We start from the raw sequence: 14,521 nt of genomic DNA, 5'->3' as shown, positions 1-14,521 counted from the left end.
CCGATGCTTTTCTCTTCTGTTGCCCTGCTGCAGACCTCGCATCTCCCTAGCCCCATTCCTAATTCTTAACTTGCTCCAGGGACTTGTCTTTTTCTGGACAAAGAAAACGGGGAAAGAGAGACAGACAGAGGGAAGCCCTTTAGTCACTCTCCCCTGTTGCCGCCCCGTAGGGCTCTGTCCTCTCTTCCTGGACCCCTACAAGGGTCTCCTCAGGCTCCTCCAGCATCCACTCTTGCTCTGCTCCCACCCAGCCTCCACGCTGCAAAAACAGAGGTCAGGCCAAGTCCCCCACCCTGTGAGAACACTGCAGTGCTTCTTCACTGTACTTAGAATGTAATCCTAACCCCTTGCTCTGGCTCACAACCATTGGGTTCTGTTTCGAAAAGTCGGAATTGGTAGTGACCTTAGCAAAATATAGAGCACCATTTCCCCCAGCCCACCAAGAAACAGTTAGATTCTGTCAATGCATGATGGTCATTGGTCGCAGGAGCTAGAGTCCCAAGTGCCCAGTGAGGCAGGCAGGTAACGTAAGTGAGAAAGTACGAAGCTTGGGAATGAACGGTGAACGGGAACACTCCTGTCTTCGAGAAAGGAGCAGCTGCCAGTCACCTAAAGTAGGTTGTTGCATAAGGGAATGTAGGCCTAGATTTGCTGATTCCTTGGAATTTTTTTTAAAGGAAATGCTAAGAATCTGAATTATTATGTAAACCTTCATAATGTTAAACTAATGCAGCAAATTCAAAAAAACTTCAAAGATAAACTGCAAGTCAAACAACAGAACTGCATGCAGGGTGTGGACATTGGCCTCCAGTGTGCAACTTTAAAAAAGTATTTTTATTTGAATAATTTCAAACTTATAAATGTTGCAGAAATAGAGATCAAGGAATATGTGCATATCCTTTACCCAGATTCACATATTATTAACTTTTTACCCTATTTGCTTTACTATTTGATTTTCTCTCTTGCCTTTTCTCTCCTCTTAATCTGTATTTTTTCCTACTAGTTTTATACATCATGGTCCTTTACTGCTAAATACTGAAGTGTGTTTCCTAAGATATTTTCTTAAATAGCTACAATGCCATTACTTCATGACTTTACATCAATACCATACTTTTATCCAGTCTATCGTCCACATTCCAGTTTTGTCAGTTGATTAAATAATGTCTGCGGTAGCATTTTTCTTCCCCTTGTAGGACAAGATCCATTCTAGGGTCAGATACAGCAGTTAGTTGTCATGTCTCTGTAGCCTTCTTTAATTTGGAACACTTCCACAGTATTTCATTGTCCTTTATGACACTGACTATTTTTTTCCCAATCTTCTGCTTTAATAATGAAAACTGACATATATACATACTTTTTCAAAAACAAAAGTGTTAAATATCACTAGCAGGGCAATAACTTTAAAATTTTTTTAAAATTATGGCTAAATTGCAAACATACAGAAACATAGAGAAAATACTACAATGAACCCCCAGATAACCATCACTCAGATTTAACAATTATTAAGATTTTGCCACATTTGCATCATATCCCCTTTATTACTATTATTGTTGTTGTTGTTGTTATTGTAGCATTTGGTAGCAACTCACAGATAACACATCAGTTACTCCTACATAGTTCAGTATGGATCAACATAGATATTTTTTTACATAACTGCAATGTCATTAACATCTGGGAAAACTGACAATAATACCTGGCATCATTTCATACCTTGGTCATATTCAGATTTTCCCAGTTGTCTCAAAAATGTGTTTTAATATTGATTTCTTCTTCTGGGACACCAGATGAAGTTTACTCATTGCCTGGGGTTGTTAGGTCTCATAAATCTATTTAAATCTAGGATAGTCTCCCTTTCATCCTTTTTTTTTTTTTGGAAATGGAATAGCTACTTTATATTTTAAAATTTAATTTAAAAAAATTTTTATTGACATATAGTTGGCATACATTATAGTTTTCAGGTGTATCTCCCACCTTTTTAAAAATTCTTGATCAGTTGCAAAAAGTGAATCACTTTTTTTACCAACCTGAATTTGTGGTATCCTTTAACTTAATCTTCCTCCCCCATATTTCTTATAAATGGATAGTTAGTTCTGGAGCTTGATCAGATGCAGATTTAACATTTGTGGGGAGGCTTTCATCAAGGTAGTTCTATGTACTTCCTCTTCCAGCACATTGGGAAGCAACAGTGTTTGGTGGCCTCACTGTGATTAAATCGTTTGGGAATTATCCAATGCTTTTTTTAAAAAATCTTATTTATTTATTTGAAATATAGTTGACATACAGTATTAGTTTCAGGTATGCTACATAGTGATTCAAAATTTTCATAGATTACACTCCATTTAAAGTTATTATAGGCTTTCCCTGGTGGCGCACTAGTTAAGAATCCGCCTGCCAATGCAGGGGACACGGCTTTGAACCCTGGTCCGTGAAGATCCCCCATGCCGCGGAGCAGCTAAGCCCGTGTGCCACAGCTACTGAGCCTGCGCTCTAGAGCCCGCATGCCACAACTACTGAGCCCGCGTGCTACAGCTACTGAAGCCCGCGCGCCTAGAGCCCATGATCCTCAACAAGAGAAGCCACCGCAGTGAGAACCTGCGCACCGCAACGAAGAGTAGCCCCCACTCGCTGCAACTAGAGGAAGCCCGCGTGCAGCAACGAAGACCCAACACCATCAAAAATTAATTAATTAATTTATTTTAAAATATAAATAAAGTTATTATAAAATATCGGCTGTATTCCCTGTGCTGTGCATTACATCCTTATAGCTTATTTACTTTATACATAGTAGTTTGTACTTCTCAATCCCCTACCCATATCTTGCCCCCTCCCAGTTTGCTCTCCCCACTGGTACCCACTAGTTTGTTCTCTATATCTGTGAGACTGTTTCTGTTTTGTTATATTCATTTGTCTGTTTTATTTTTTAGATACCACATATAAGTGATAGCATACAGTGTTTGTCTTTGTCTGACTTACTTCACTAAGCACAATACCCTCTAGGTCCATCAGTGTTGTTACACATGGCAGAATTTCATTCTTTTTTGTGGCTGGGTAGATACTGACATTTGTGAAGAATACAGTTATGTCCACACACACCCCTCTCACCTTTAAAAATTTTCTTAATGGGAACATTACGTATTTTCTGGGATGTTGGTTGTTTCCTCATGATTAAGTCAAGGTTCTCCTGCAGCTTGTGGTCAAATAAATGGTTTTATTTTGTGTAAGAGAGCTATTTATTGGCATGCATCTGTAAGAGAGCTGTTTATTAGTATTGATAGGTGAGGGAAGTTGATTGAGGTTTCTTGAAGAGAGTTGAGAAGTTGAAGCTATTGGGGTTCTTGCCAGGACAAGTCTGGGAGCCACCTTCAGTTGACAGCTGGTGCTGTTATTTACACTTAACGTTTATCTAGGTATCTTTCTGTTCAGCTTGCTTCCTTATTTACTTACTTTTATGTAGTCATTTTGAAGAAGTGGTAAAAGATATTTTGGAATTTTATTCATAAGTTAGCCTTGCCAGTTTCAAGATCCAGAATGACACCATTTCAAGGAATCTCATTTGCTAGTCCAGAAAAGTGATAATACCAAGCAGGAGAGTTTATTTCTGACTGAAGGTGGAAGTAGAAATAATAGTTCTGAATCGCTATTGGTACCTGACTATGAGACCCAAATCCAAAACCTGTTTTATTTTTGAAACTGGTATCATTGACTAAGAAATGATTTTTCTTTGCAGCGGAGAAGAATTAGAATGTAACCTGAAAGATCTTAGGCCAGCAACCGATTATCATGTGAGGTGAGTACTGGGGAATTCAGATTGCTAAATACACTTTTTAAAAGTGTTTGGTTAACAGCACTTGCCTAACTAAAAGTGTCAGTACCTTTGCTCATCGGCCATTCCTTGATGTCCTACACTTGAGAGCATGGAGATTGGGAGTCCACAGATGTGCTTCTGGTAATAGAAAAGTAGATGATACCCTGAACAGAATTTTAAAATTATTTTTGCGAAGTAATTTTTATTTTACATAGTCTCCTAAGATCCGTTGGAATGCGTGGTTTAATATTTTTTTCTATAAAGCAATCATTTTTTACCATGGGTATATCAGTTATTATAGTCCTTCCATGTAAACTATATGTTCAGCCAATATGACTAAATAAAGTCCTTCCCATGTTTCAAGTTTGGACCTAAAAGGCAATACGTTTTGAAATAAGTAATGCAAATATCAAAATTATCTCTAGCAAGAGCTAATGCAGTTTTCCAAAACAACTCAGATAGTTTGCTACCGAGTCTGAACTCTCTACCATGACTGCTCTGGAAGGCAGGGCTAGCTGATCTCAGGGAGAGACCCGGCCAACCACAGACCTGCGAGGACGAAAGTATCATCTAAATGTTTACAGAGCTCATCTGATTACTCAAAGATACATCCATACATCCATCTGCAAACAGGCAGATTTTTTAATCTGAATGTGATCCATAATATCGTTTAAATTTTCATTTTAATTTAAACTTTCATTTTATTTAATTTTTAATTTGATCAGAAATTCTCATTTTATCTAATAGGGTGAACAACAACAAATTCTCCTTTCTTCAATTATATATGTGTATATCAAGATTATGTAATAAAATTGCAACCATCAAGCACATACCCTTTATTACACTTTCCAAAGGTTAATTCACACCACACGTTCCCTTTGTGGTGGAGTAGAGGCAGGGTAGCCTAGCAGGAAGAGCATATGTTAATTATTAGGCAGCTTGAGGTCTAGTCTGGTTCTGCCCATCAATTGACTGTTTTAACTTTGGTCAATCACAGAGGATCCATGCCACAATTTTCTCGGTAACAAAAGTAAGGAAAGTAGGGGTGTGTTTAGATTATAATATCTTATTAGCTGCACAAGTGTTTAAACCTATGTTTAAAGCAATACATAAAAGAGCAAGGTTTCTACATTCAGTCATAAAGTGTATATCTGCTTAGCTATTATTGTTTTGTTTAGATGAACTCTGTTGCAACCATCTTTTCCTATTTGAATCAAAACTTTTGGATTTTGAGTGAATTAGCTTTAACCCAAACATATTGAACTTTTCACACCGTCTGTACAAACAAAAAGATTTGTATAACTTGTGAAGCTGAGATGATAATAGTTTAACCATTCTTTGAAATGGTCGATTTAACAACAAACCAGAAAATGTAACGCCATATAGGTAGTCCTGTAAATGTTCTCCATTAGACATTGTTAACATGTGTTTCCTTTTTTCTCTTTTAATGTTCACTGTCACTGCTTTACTAAAGGTTTACTTTATTTTCTGCTCATCCATGAGTTGACAATAACTTTTTAAAAAATTTTAAATGTCACAGTCTGCCCTTTCTTTACTGTCCTATCTGTTGTGTTGCCCTTTGTATCTTTCCAACGCCTCTTACAAAGGGTAAACTTGAGAATACTTGCTCATTAATTCTTTTTACGTATCTTATGAACACCTTATACTTCTGGGCAGATAAAAGGAATAATTAATGGATTCCCCAAAAGACATAGGAGCATGAGGTAGTTACCATCTAGAGGCCTTGGATCCAAGACTTCCTCCTAACACATCAGGGATCCCACCCTTGTGACATATTTGACACTTGTGTGACACCACACATAAAGAGCCTAAGGCACCACCAGCTGTTACTTGGTCTAGTGCTCTGCTGGCCAGAGAGATGGAGAATTCTCCATCTCGTTGATCCTGATCTCTTTACTTTTTTATACAGCAGGTTCTCATGAGTTATCTATTTTATACACATCAGTGTATACATGTCAATCCCAATCTCCCAATTCATACCACCACCACCACCCCGCCACTTTCCCCCCGTGGTGTCCATACGTTTGTTCTCTACATCTGTGTCTGTTTCTGCCTTGCACACCTGTTCATCTGTACCATTTTTCTAGATTCCACATATATGAATTAATATATTTGTTTTTCTCTTTCTGACTTACTTCACTCTGTATGACAGTCTCTAGATCCATCCACATCTCTACAAATGACCCAATTTCGTTCCTTTTTATGGCTGAGTAATATTCCATTGTATATATGCACCACATCTTCTTTATCCATTCATCTGTCGATGGGCATTTAGGTTGCTTCCATGACCTGGCTATCGTAAATAGTGCTGCAGTGAACATCGAGGTGCATGTGTCTTTTTGTTTTTTGTTTTTTCCACATCTTTATTGGAGTATAAATGCTTTACAATGTTGTGTTAGTTTCTACTGTACAACAAAGTGAATCAGCTATATGTATACATATATCCCCATATCCCCTCCCTCTTGAGCCTCCCTCCCCCCACCCTCCCTATTCCCACCCCTCTAGGTCGTCACAAAGCACCAAGCTGATCTCCCTGTGCTATGCGGCTGCTTCCCACTAGCCATCCATTTTACATTTGGTAGTGTATATATGTCAGTGCTACTCTCTCACTTCATCCAAGCTTCCCCTTCACCCCTGTACCCTCAACTCCGTTCTCCACATGTGCATCTTTATTACTGCCCTGCCACTAGGTTTATCAGTACCACTTTTTTAAATGTCATATATATGCATTAGCCAACGGTATTTGTTTTTCTCTTTCTGACTTCCCTCTGTATGACAGATTCTAGGTCCACACCTGACTACAGATAACTCAATTTCATTCCTTTTTATGGCTGAGTAATATTCCATTGTACATATATGCCACAAGTCATCTGTTGATGGACATTTAGGTTGCTTCCATGTCTGGCTCTTATAAATAGTGCTGCAATGAACATTGTTGTATGTGTATCTTTTTGAATTATGGTTTTCTCTGGGTGTATGCCCAGTAGTGGGATTGCTAGGTCATACGGTAATTCTATTTTTAGTTTTTTAAGGAATCTCCATACTGTTCTCCATAGTGGCTGTATCAATTTACATTCCCACCAACAGTGCAAGAGGGTTCCCTTTTCTCCACACCCTCTCCAGCATTTGCTGTTTGTAGAGTTTCTGATGATACCCATTCTAACTGGTGTGAGGTGATACCTCATTGTAGTTTTGATTTGCATTTCTCTAATAATTAGTGGTATTGAGCAGGTTTAATGTGCTTCTTGGCCATTTGTATGTCTTTTTTGGAGAAATGTCTATTTAGGTCTTCTGCCCGTTTCTTGATTGGGTTGTTTGTTTCTTTTATATTGAGCTGCATGAGCTGTTTATGTATTTTGGACATTAGTCCTTTGTCCGTCGATTTGTTTGCAAATATTTTCTCCCATTCTGAGTTTCCTTTAGTTTCCTTTGCTGTGCAAAAGCTTTTAAGTTTCATTACGTCCCATTTGTTTATTTTTGTTTTTATTTCCGTTACTCTAGGGGGTGAGTCAAAAAAGATCTTGCTGTGATTTATGTCAAAGAGTGTTCTTCCTATGTTTACTTCTAAGAGTTTTATAGTGTCCGGTCTTACATTTAGGTCTTTAATCCATTTTGGGTTTATTTTTGTGTATGGTATTACGGAGTGTTCTAATTTCATTCTTCTACATGTAGCTGTCCAGTTTTCCCATCACCGTTTATTGAAGAGACTGTCTTTTCTCCATTGTATATCCTTACCTCCTTTGTCATAGATTAGTTGACCATAGCTGTGTGGGTTTATCTCTGGGCTTTCTATCCTGTTCCCTTGATCTGTATTTCTGTTTTTGTGCCAGTACCATATTGTCTTGATTACTGTAGCTTTGTAGTATAGTCTGACGTCAGGGAGTATGATTCCTACACCTCCATTTTTTTTCCCTCAAGATTGCTTTGGCTATTTGGGGTCTTTTGTGTCTCCATACAAATTTTAAGGTTTTTTTGTTCTAGTTCTGTAAAAAAATGCCATTGGTAATTTGATAGGGATTACATTTAATTGTTTATTTGAGATTTTTCTTGTTTCTTGAGGTAGGATTGTATTGCTATAAACTTCCCTCTTAGAACTGCTTTTGCTGCATCCCATAGGTTTTAGATCATCGTGTTTTCCTTGTCATTTGTCTCTAAGTATTTTTATTTCCTCTTTGATTTCTTCAGTGATTTCTTGGTTATTTAGTAACACATTGTTTAGCCTCCATGTGTTTGTGTTTTTTACGTTTTTTCCCCTGTAATTTATTTCTAATCTCACAGCATTGTGGTCAGAAAAGATGCTTGATATGATTTCAGTTGTCTTAAATTTACCAATGCTTGATTTGTGACCCAAGATGTGATCTATCCTGGAGAATGTTCTGTGTGCACTTGAGAAGAAAGTGTATTTTGTTGTTTTCGGATGGAATGTCCTATAAATATCAGTTAAATCTATACTGGTCTGTTGTGTCATTTAAAGCTTGAGTTTCCTTATTAATTTTGTGTCTTGATGATCTGTCCATTGGTATCAGTGAGGTGTTAAATTCCCCCACTGTTACTGTGTTACTGTCGATTTCCTCTTTTGTAGCTGTTAGCAGTTGCCTTATGTATTGAGGTACTCCTAGGTTGGGTGTGTATGTATTTATAATTGTTATATCTTCTTGGATTGATCCCTTGATCATTATGTCGTGTCCTTCCTTGTCTCTTGTAACATTCTTTATTTTAAAGTCTATTTTATCTGATATGAGTATTGCTACTCCAGCTTTCTTTTGATTTCCATTTGCATGGAATATCTTTTTCCATCCCCTCACTTTCAGTCTGTATGTGTCCCCAGGTCTGAAGTGGGTCTCTTGTAGACAGCACATCTATGGGTCTTATTTTTGGTTGGAACATTTAATCCATTCACGTTTAAGGTAATTATCGATATGTATGTTCCTATTACCATTTTCTTAATTGTTTTGGGTTTGTTTTTGTAGGTCCTTTTCTTCTCTTGTGTTTCCCACTTAGAGAAGTTCCTTTAGCATTTGTTGTAGAGCTGGTTTGGTGGTGCTGAATTCTCTTAGCTTTTGCTTGTCTGTGAAGCTTTTGATTTCTCCGTTGAATCTGAATGAGATCCTTGCTGGTAGAGTAATTGGTTGTATGTTCTTCCCTTTCATCACTTTAAATATATCATGCCACTCCCTTCTGGCTTGTAGTGTTTCTGCTGAGAAATCACCCATTAACCTTATGGGAGCTCCCTTGTATGTTATTTGTCATTTTTCCCTTGTTGCTTTTAATAATTTTTCTTTGTCTTTAATTTTTGTCAGTTTGATTGCTTTGTGTCTCGGCCTGTTTCTCCATGGGTTTATCCTGCGTGGGACTCTCTGCGCTTCCTGGACTTGGGTGGCTGTTTGCTTTTCCGTGTTAGGGATGTTTTTGACTATAATCTCTTCAAATATTTTCTCAGGTCCTTTCTCTTTTCTTCTTCTGGGACACATTATAGATGTGAATGTTGGTGTGTTTAATGTGGTCCCAGAGGTCTCTTAGGCTGTCTTCATTTCTTTTCATTCTTTTTTCTTTATTCTGTTCCATGGCAGTGAATTCCACCATTCTGTTTTCCAGGTCATTTATCCGTTCTTCTGCCTCAGTTATTCTGCTATTCATTCCTTCTAGTGTATTTTTCATTTCAGTTATTGTATTGTTCATCTCTGTTTGTTTGTTCTTTAATTCTTCTAGGTCTTTGTTAAACATTTCTGACATCTTCTCAATCTTTGCCTCCATTCTTTTTCCTAGGTCCTGGATCATCTTCACTATCATTATTCTGAATTCTTTTTTCTGGAAGGTTGCCTATCTCCACTTCATTTAGTTGTTTTTCTGGGTTTTATCTTGTTCCTTCATCTGATACATAGTCCCCTGCCTTTTCATTTTGTCTGTCTTTCAGTGTGGTTTTTGTTCCACAGGCTGCAGGATTGTAGTTCTTCTTGCTTCTGCTGTCTGCCCTCTGGTGGATGAGGCTATCTAAGGGCTTGTGCAAGCTTCCTGCTGGGAGGGACTGGTGGTGGGTAGAGCTGGGTGTTGCTCTGGCAGGCAGGGCTCAGTGAAACTTTAATCCACTTGTCTGCTGATGGGTGGGGCTAAGTTCCCTCCCTGTTGGTTGTTTGGCCTGAGGTGACCCAGCACTGGAGTCTTCAGGTCCTGTGGTGGGGCTAATGGTGGACTCTGGGAGGGCTCACACCAAGGAGTACTTCCCAGAACTGCTGCCGGTGTCCTTGTCCCCACGCTGAGCCACAGCTGCCCCCCACCTCTGCAGGATGCCCTCCAACACTAGCAGGTAAGTCTTGTTCAGTCTCCTGTGGAGTCACTACTCCTTTCCCCTGGGTCCTGATGCACACACTCCTTTGCGTGTGCCCTCCAAGAGTGGAGTCTCTCTTTCCCCCAGTCCTGTTGAAGTCCTGTAATGAAATCCCTATAGCCTTCAAAGTCTGATTCTCTGGGAATTCCTCCTCCCATTGCCACACCCCCAGCTTGGGAAGCCTGACATGGGGCTCAGAACCTTCACTCTAGTGGGTGGACTTCTGTGGTATAATTGTTCTCCAGTTTGTGAGTCACCCACCCAGCGGTTATGACTTTATTGTGATTGCACCCCTCCTACCATCTCATTGCGACTTCTCCTTTGTCTTTGGATGTAGGGTATCTTTTTTGGTGAGTTCCAGTGTCTTCCTGTTGATGATTGTTCAGCAGTTACTTGTGATTCCGGTGCTCTCTCAAGAGAGAGTGAGCATAGGTCCTTCTATTGCGCCATCTTCCAGAACACATCGCTTTTAGTATTTTTTAAAAATTCTTTCCTAAGAAAAATGTCTACATACAGTCCCAATTGTAGTTACTTTGCTCTGGCTATTCCACAGTCCATATAGATCATTCATTCCCTTTCCTTATACAGCCTTTCATTTTTCAAGCTAGAGAATACTCTTAACACTTCCAGCCCCTACGTAGAGTCAGTCTCTTCTGCCTTGAATTGCTTTGGGAGGCACCTTGATGACAAGTAGGCAGACCTTGGAATTTGGTATTAATGACTCAGGCACTTACTGAGGGTATGTGATTAGGCAAGCCATGTAAGCTTCAATGTCCTTGTTTTCTCATTCATAAAATGAGGATAATAACGATACCAGCCTCAGAAAGATGGTGTGAGAGCAAATGAAATATATGTGCAAATCTATTATAAATCTGTAACACCCATAAATGTTGTTTTGTTTGTTTTGTTTTTCTAAAGTGGTTGCAGATTTTCCACACTAAAAGTAAAAAGATTATTTTCCTCACTTTTTGGTATGTATTTTCGTGTCATTGCTCCACAGCTATCCGACCACTTCATGATGAAGTTTGACCATACCACTCATTATTTTATTGAGATAAAGATATATCATAATTGGAGCTGAAAAAAGCCGAGCAAAAATCTCTTTTTATGATGCAGTTAACATTCTCAAAATCTTAGTTCCAGGAATGTAAGCTTTTATCATCGCAGTAGCCCCAAATATAATTTTAAATTTAATAGTCGCCTATAAGGCCTCAAAAAGCTACATGGAAATATTTCCTAACTTTTCCACAACAGAAGCTCCAAACGAATTCCATTACTGTACAGCTGCAAAATGAACAATTATATTTATTACCGTTTTCATTTATTTGTACATTACCAATTTAGAAAGTGTCGCCTTATAGGAAGTCTGGAGAGCCAATGATAAAAACAGATGTTTCTTTTAGCAGTGCCAGGCAGGCTGTATTCTCCTTCTAGTTGTTAATAGTGCACATTTTGACAAAGGCCTGCAAAAGTCTCTGTTCAAATCACTCTTCCGTAGAGTGAAAGGTTTCTTTCTCAGCTCAGGTACTGACATCTCACCTAGGGCTCCTTTCTTGTTGCTTTTGGTTTTGCTATTCTGATTTCATCCCCTTCACATTGTTTGCTTGATATCTTTATGGAATTTTTTTTCTCATTTTCAGTTTTTTCCTCCCTCACGTTAGTGAGTATTGTCAGAGTTCACCAGTCAGATACACAACCATTTTTTAAAGTAGCAGCCTCTCAGTCATGGAGTTCTGTCATTAAACTGTATAGTGCTTGGTGTCAGTTCCTAGGCAAGAATAGTTCTTGAATTCTACTTGCCATCACCTCACTGTTATTGGGAATAATTTATTAAGAGACCAGTGGCATCCTTGAGATGGTGCTATAGGTTATGTGTCTGTAGCTGTTCAGATTGGTGCTTGCTATGCCCTTTAGTCCAAATTCCACATTGAAAATTGTATCCTGAGACATTTCAGGTTTTAAAGATTATTTTCCTCACTTTTTGGTATGTATTTTCGTGTCATTGCTCCACATCTATCCAACCACTTTTTTTTTTCTCCTAGTGATTGAGGAAAGTAATTCATCAATAATTCCTCTATTATGTTGATTTAAAAAATTTAGGTGTTGGGTCCTGGGTTATTTTTATTAAAGTCATCACTTTTATATTAGTTACCCAGTTCTTACACAGATTGCTTTTTTTGGTTTAATGTTGGTTGAATGTTTAAAAGGAATCAATTTGTAATTGTCAAAGTGTATTTATTCAGTGTTTCCATATAGGGTATTTTGTTATGGAATGACGCCACCAATGCAGAATCTCGTGTGTGTGTGTGTGTGTGTGTGTGTGTGTGTGTGTGTGTGTGTATGTGTGTTGAGGAAGAGAGAGGAATGAGAAAAATCCAACACATACATACATACAAATAAATAACATTCTGTTTTATAATACTTAGGCATAAGTATGTAACTTTACAATCACAAACATTTATATATTCATTTATTTATACACATACAAAGAAAAGCATATTCCTCTTTTTTTTTTTTTTTTTTTTTTTTTTTTGCGGTATGCGGGCCTCTCACTGCCACGGCCTCTCCTTCCGTGGAGCACAGGCTCCAGACGCGCAGGCGCAGCGGCCATGGCTCACGGGCCCAGCCGCTCCGCCGCACGTGGGATCCTCCTGGACCGGGGCATGAACCCACGCCCCCTGCATGGACAGGCGGACCCTCAACCACTGCGCCACCCGGGAAGCCCGCATATTCCTCTTTTAATTGGTAGTTTTATAATTAATAGTCGCATTGAAACAATCATTTTACTATGGGAGTCAAGAATTTATATTTTTATCAATGATAGGATAATCAGGAATTTGAGTGTTGGAATGGATAGCAATTTCAATGCAGAATTTGAGGCCGTTTTCCAGTCATTGTCATAAACAATTTGGCAAAGAGGTTGCCGAGAGATGATATCATGTAATAACATTTCCCAGAAAAATTATGTGATGAAACAATTCCAAAAATATGTGGTGGACCAGCTCAGTGTGGAGTTATGAAATAGGTGTTATTTTATTTTTTTTTAACATCTTTATTGGAGTATAATTGCTTTACAATGGTGTGTTAGTTTCTGCTTTATAACAAAGTGAATAAGCTATACGTACACTTATATCCCCATATCCCCTCCCTCTTGCGTCTCCCTCCCACCCTCCCTACCCCACTCCTCTAGGTGGTCACAAAGCACCGAGCTGATCTCCCTGTGCTATGCAGCTGCTTCCCACTAGCTAGCTATTTTATATTTCGTAGTGTATATATGTCCATGCCACTCTCTCACTTCCTCCCAGCTTACCCTTCCCCCTCCCCGTGTCCTCAAGTCCATTCTCTACGTCTGTGTCTTTATTCCTGTCCTGCACCTAGGTTCCTCAGAACCATTTTTTTTTTTGGTTCCATATATATGTGTTAGCATACGATATTTGTTTTTCTCTTTCTGACTTATTTCACTCTGCATGACAGACTCTAGGTCCATTCATGAAATAGGTGTTATTGACTAGAAATTGCAGCTCCTGGTATGTTACAGACCTGCTGGAGGAAGGGGGAGGCAAATTTCTGAAATTTTTGGAGCACCTGTTCCATACACATTTAGTTGGTACTTAAACTGAAACAAATGTGCAAACCCAACACAAGATTAGTTATATCCTTAGAAAAGTGTATTCCTCTTTGCTGGTATAAATGCTAAAAGAACTGAATTGTTTGCTGATATATTTAACTTAGGACACTCGTCCTACTCCACAGATCTTCCTGTCACATCGTGGTATTTAGAGAAAACACATCACCATCATGTGAGAAACATGATTGCAACATTCTTCAAAATGTAACGTCATTTACAGAGACTTTTCTGTGAAAATTACTGGTAAAAGCATAGCAGGTAGTTATTACAGTTATTAGTTGCTATCTGTTTACTGAACAATTTGAATTGACAGATGTAATCATGAGGTACTTAGACATCATGTCAAGTTTTAGGTACTGAGTGCAGCACATTTATATTGCCACGTAAAATAGATCTTGTTTCCTTTGCAGACAGACTTTTTACAAGTGCAGAGCATTGACTCCTCATTTAGACAAACTATAACATTCTCTGAGTTTAAAGACAAGGGCACTAACTCCTGCCGACCCGTACAACTGTCCATCCTCAAGTACCCCAGATTTTTACTTGTGCTATCAGGTTCCTTCATTCCTACTGTCATCCTCCCAACCTGGCTGTCAGGAGCCTCCTTCTCTCGTGTTTCTCTAGCCCGATAAGTATGGATTTGTGACTCCAAGAATCTCATTGAAAAGAAAGAACGAACTTGACTGAGTCCAGCTCTCCCCAGATAACTAACTGCGGTCTGCTAGTCCTTGGCAGGCTCTTT

General features: G+C 38.7%; 1 protein-coding gene across 1 annotated transcript in view; it reads left to right on the top strand.

Moving 5' to 3' along the window:
- FNDC3B (fibronectin type III domain containing 3B) overlaps positions 1-14,521 on the top strand; it is a 357,728-nt gene that overhangs the window by 262,808 nt on the left and 80,399 nt on the right. The window contains exon 9 of the mRNA XM_007464712.1: positions 3,728-3,787. Coding sequence (XP_007464774.1) covers positions 3,728-3,787 — 60 coding nt within the window. The remainder of the gene's footprint in view (positions 1-3,727; positions 3,788-14,521) is intronic.

This window comes from Lipotes vexillifer, unplaced genomic scaffold (genome assembly GCF_000442215.2).
Source record: "Lipotes vexillifer unplaced genomic scaffold, Lipotes_vexillifer_v1.1 scaffold37, whole genome shotgun sequence".
Taxonomy (NCBI): domain Eukaryota; kingdom Metazoa; phylum Chordata; class Mammalia; order Artiodactyla; family Lipotidae; genus Lipotes; species Lipotes vexillifer.
This window is presented reverse-complemented; position numbering and strand designations above follow the sequence as displayed.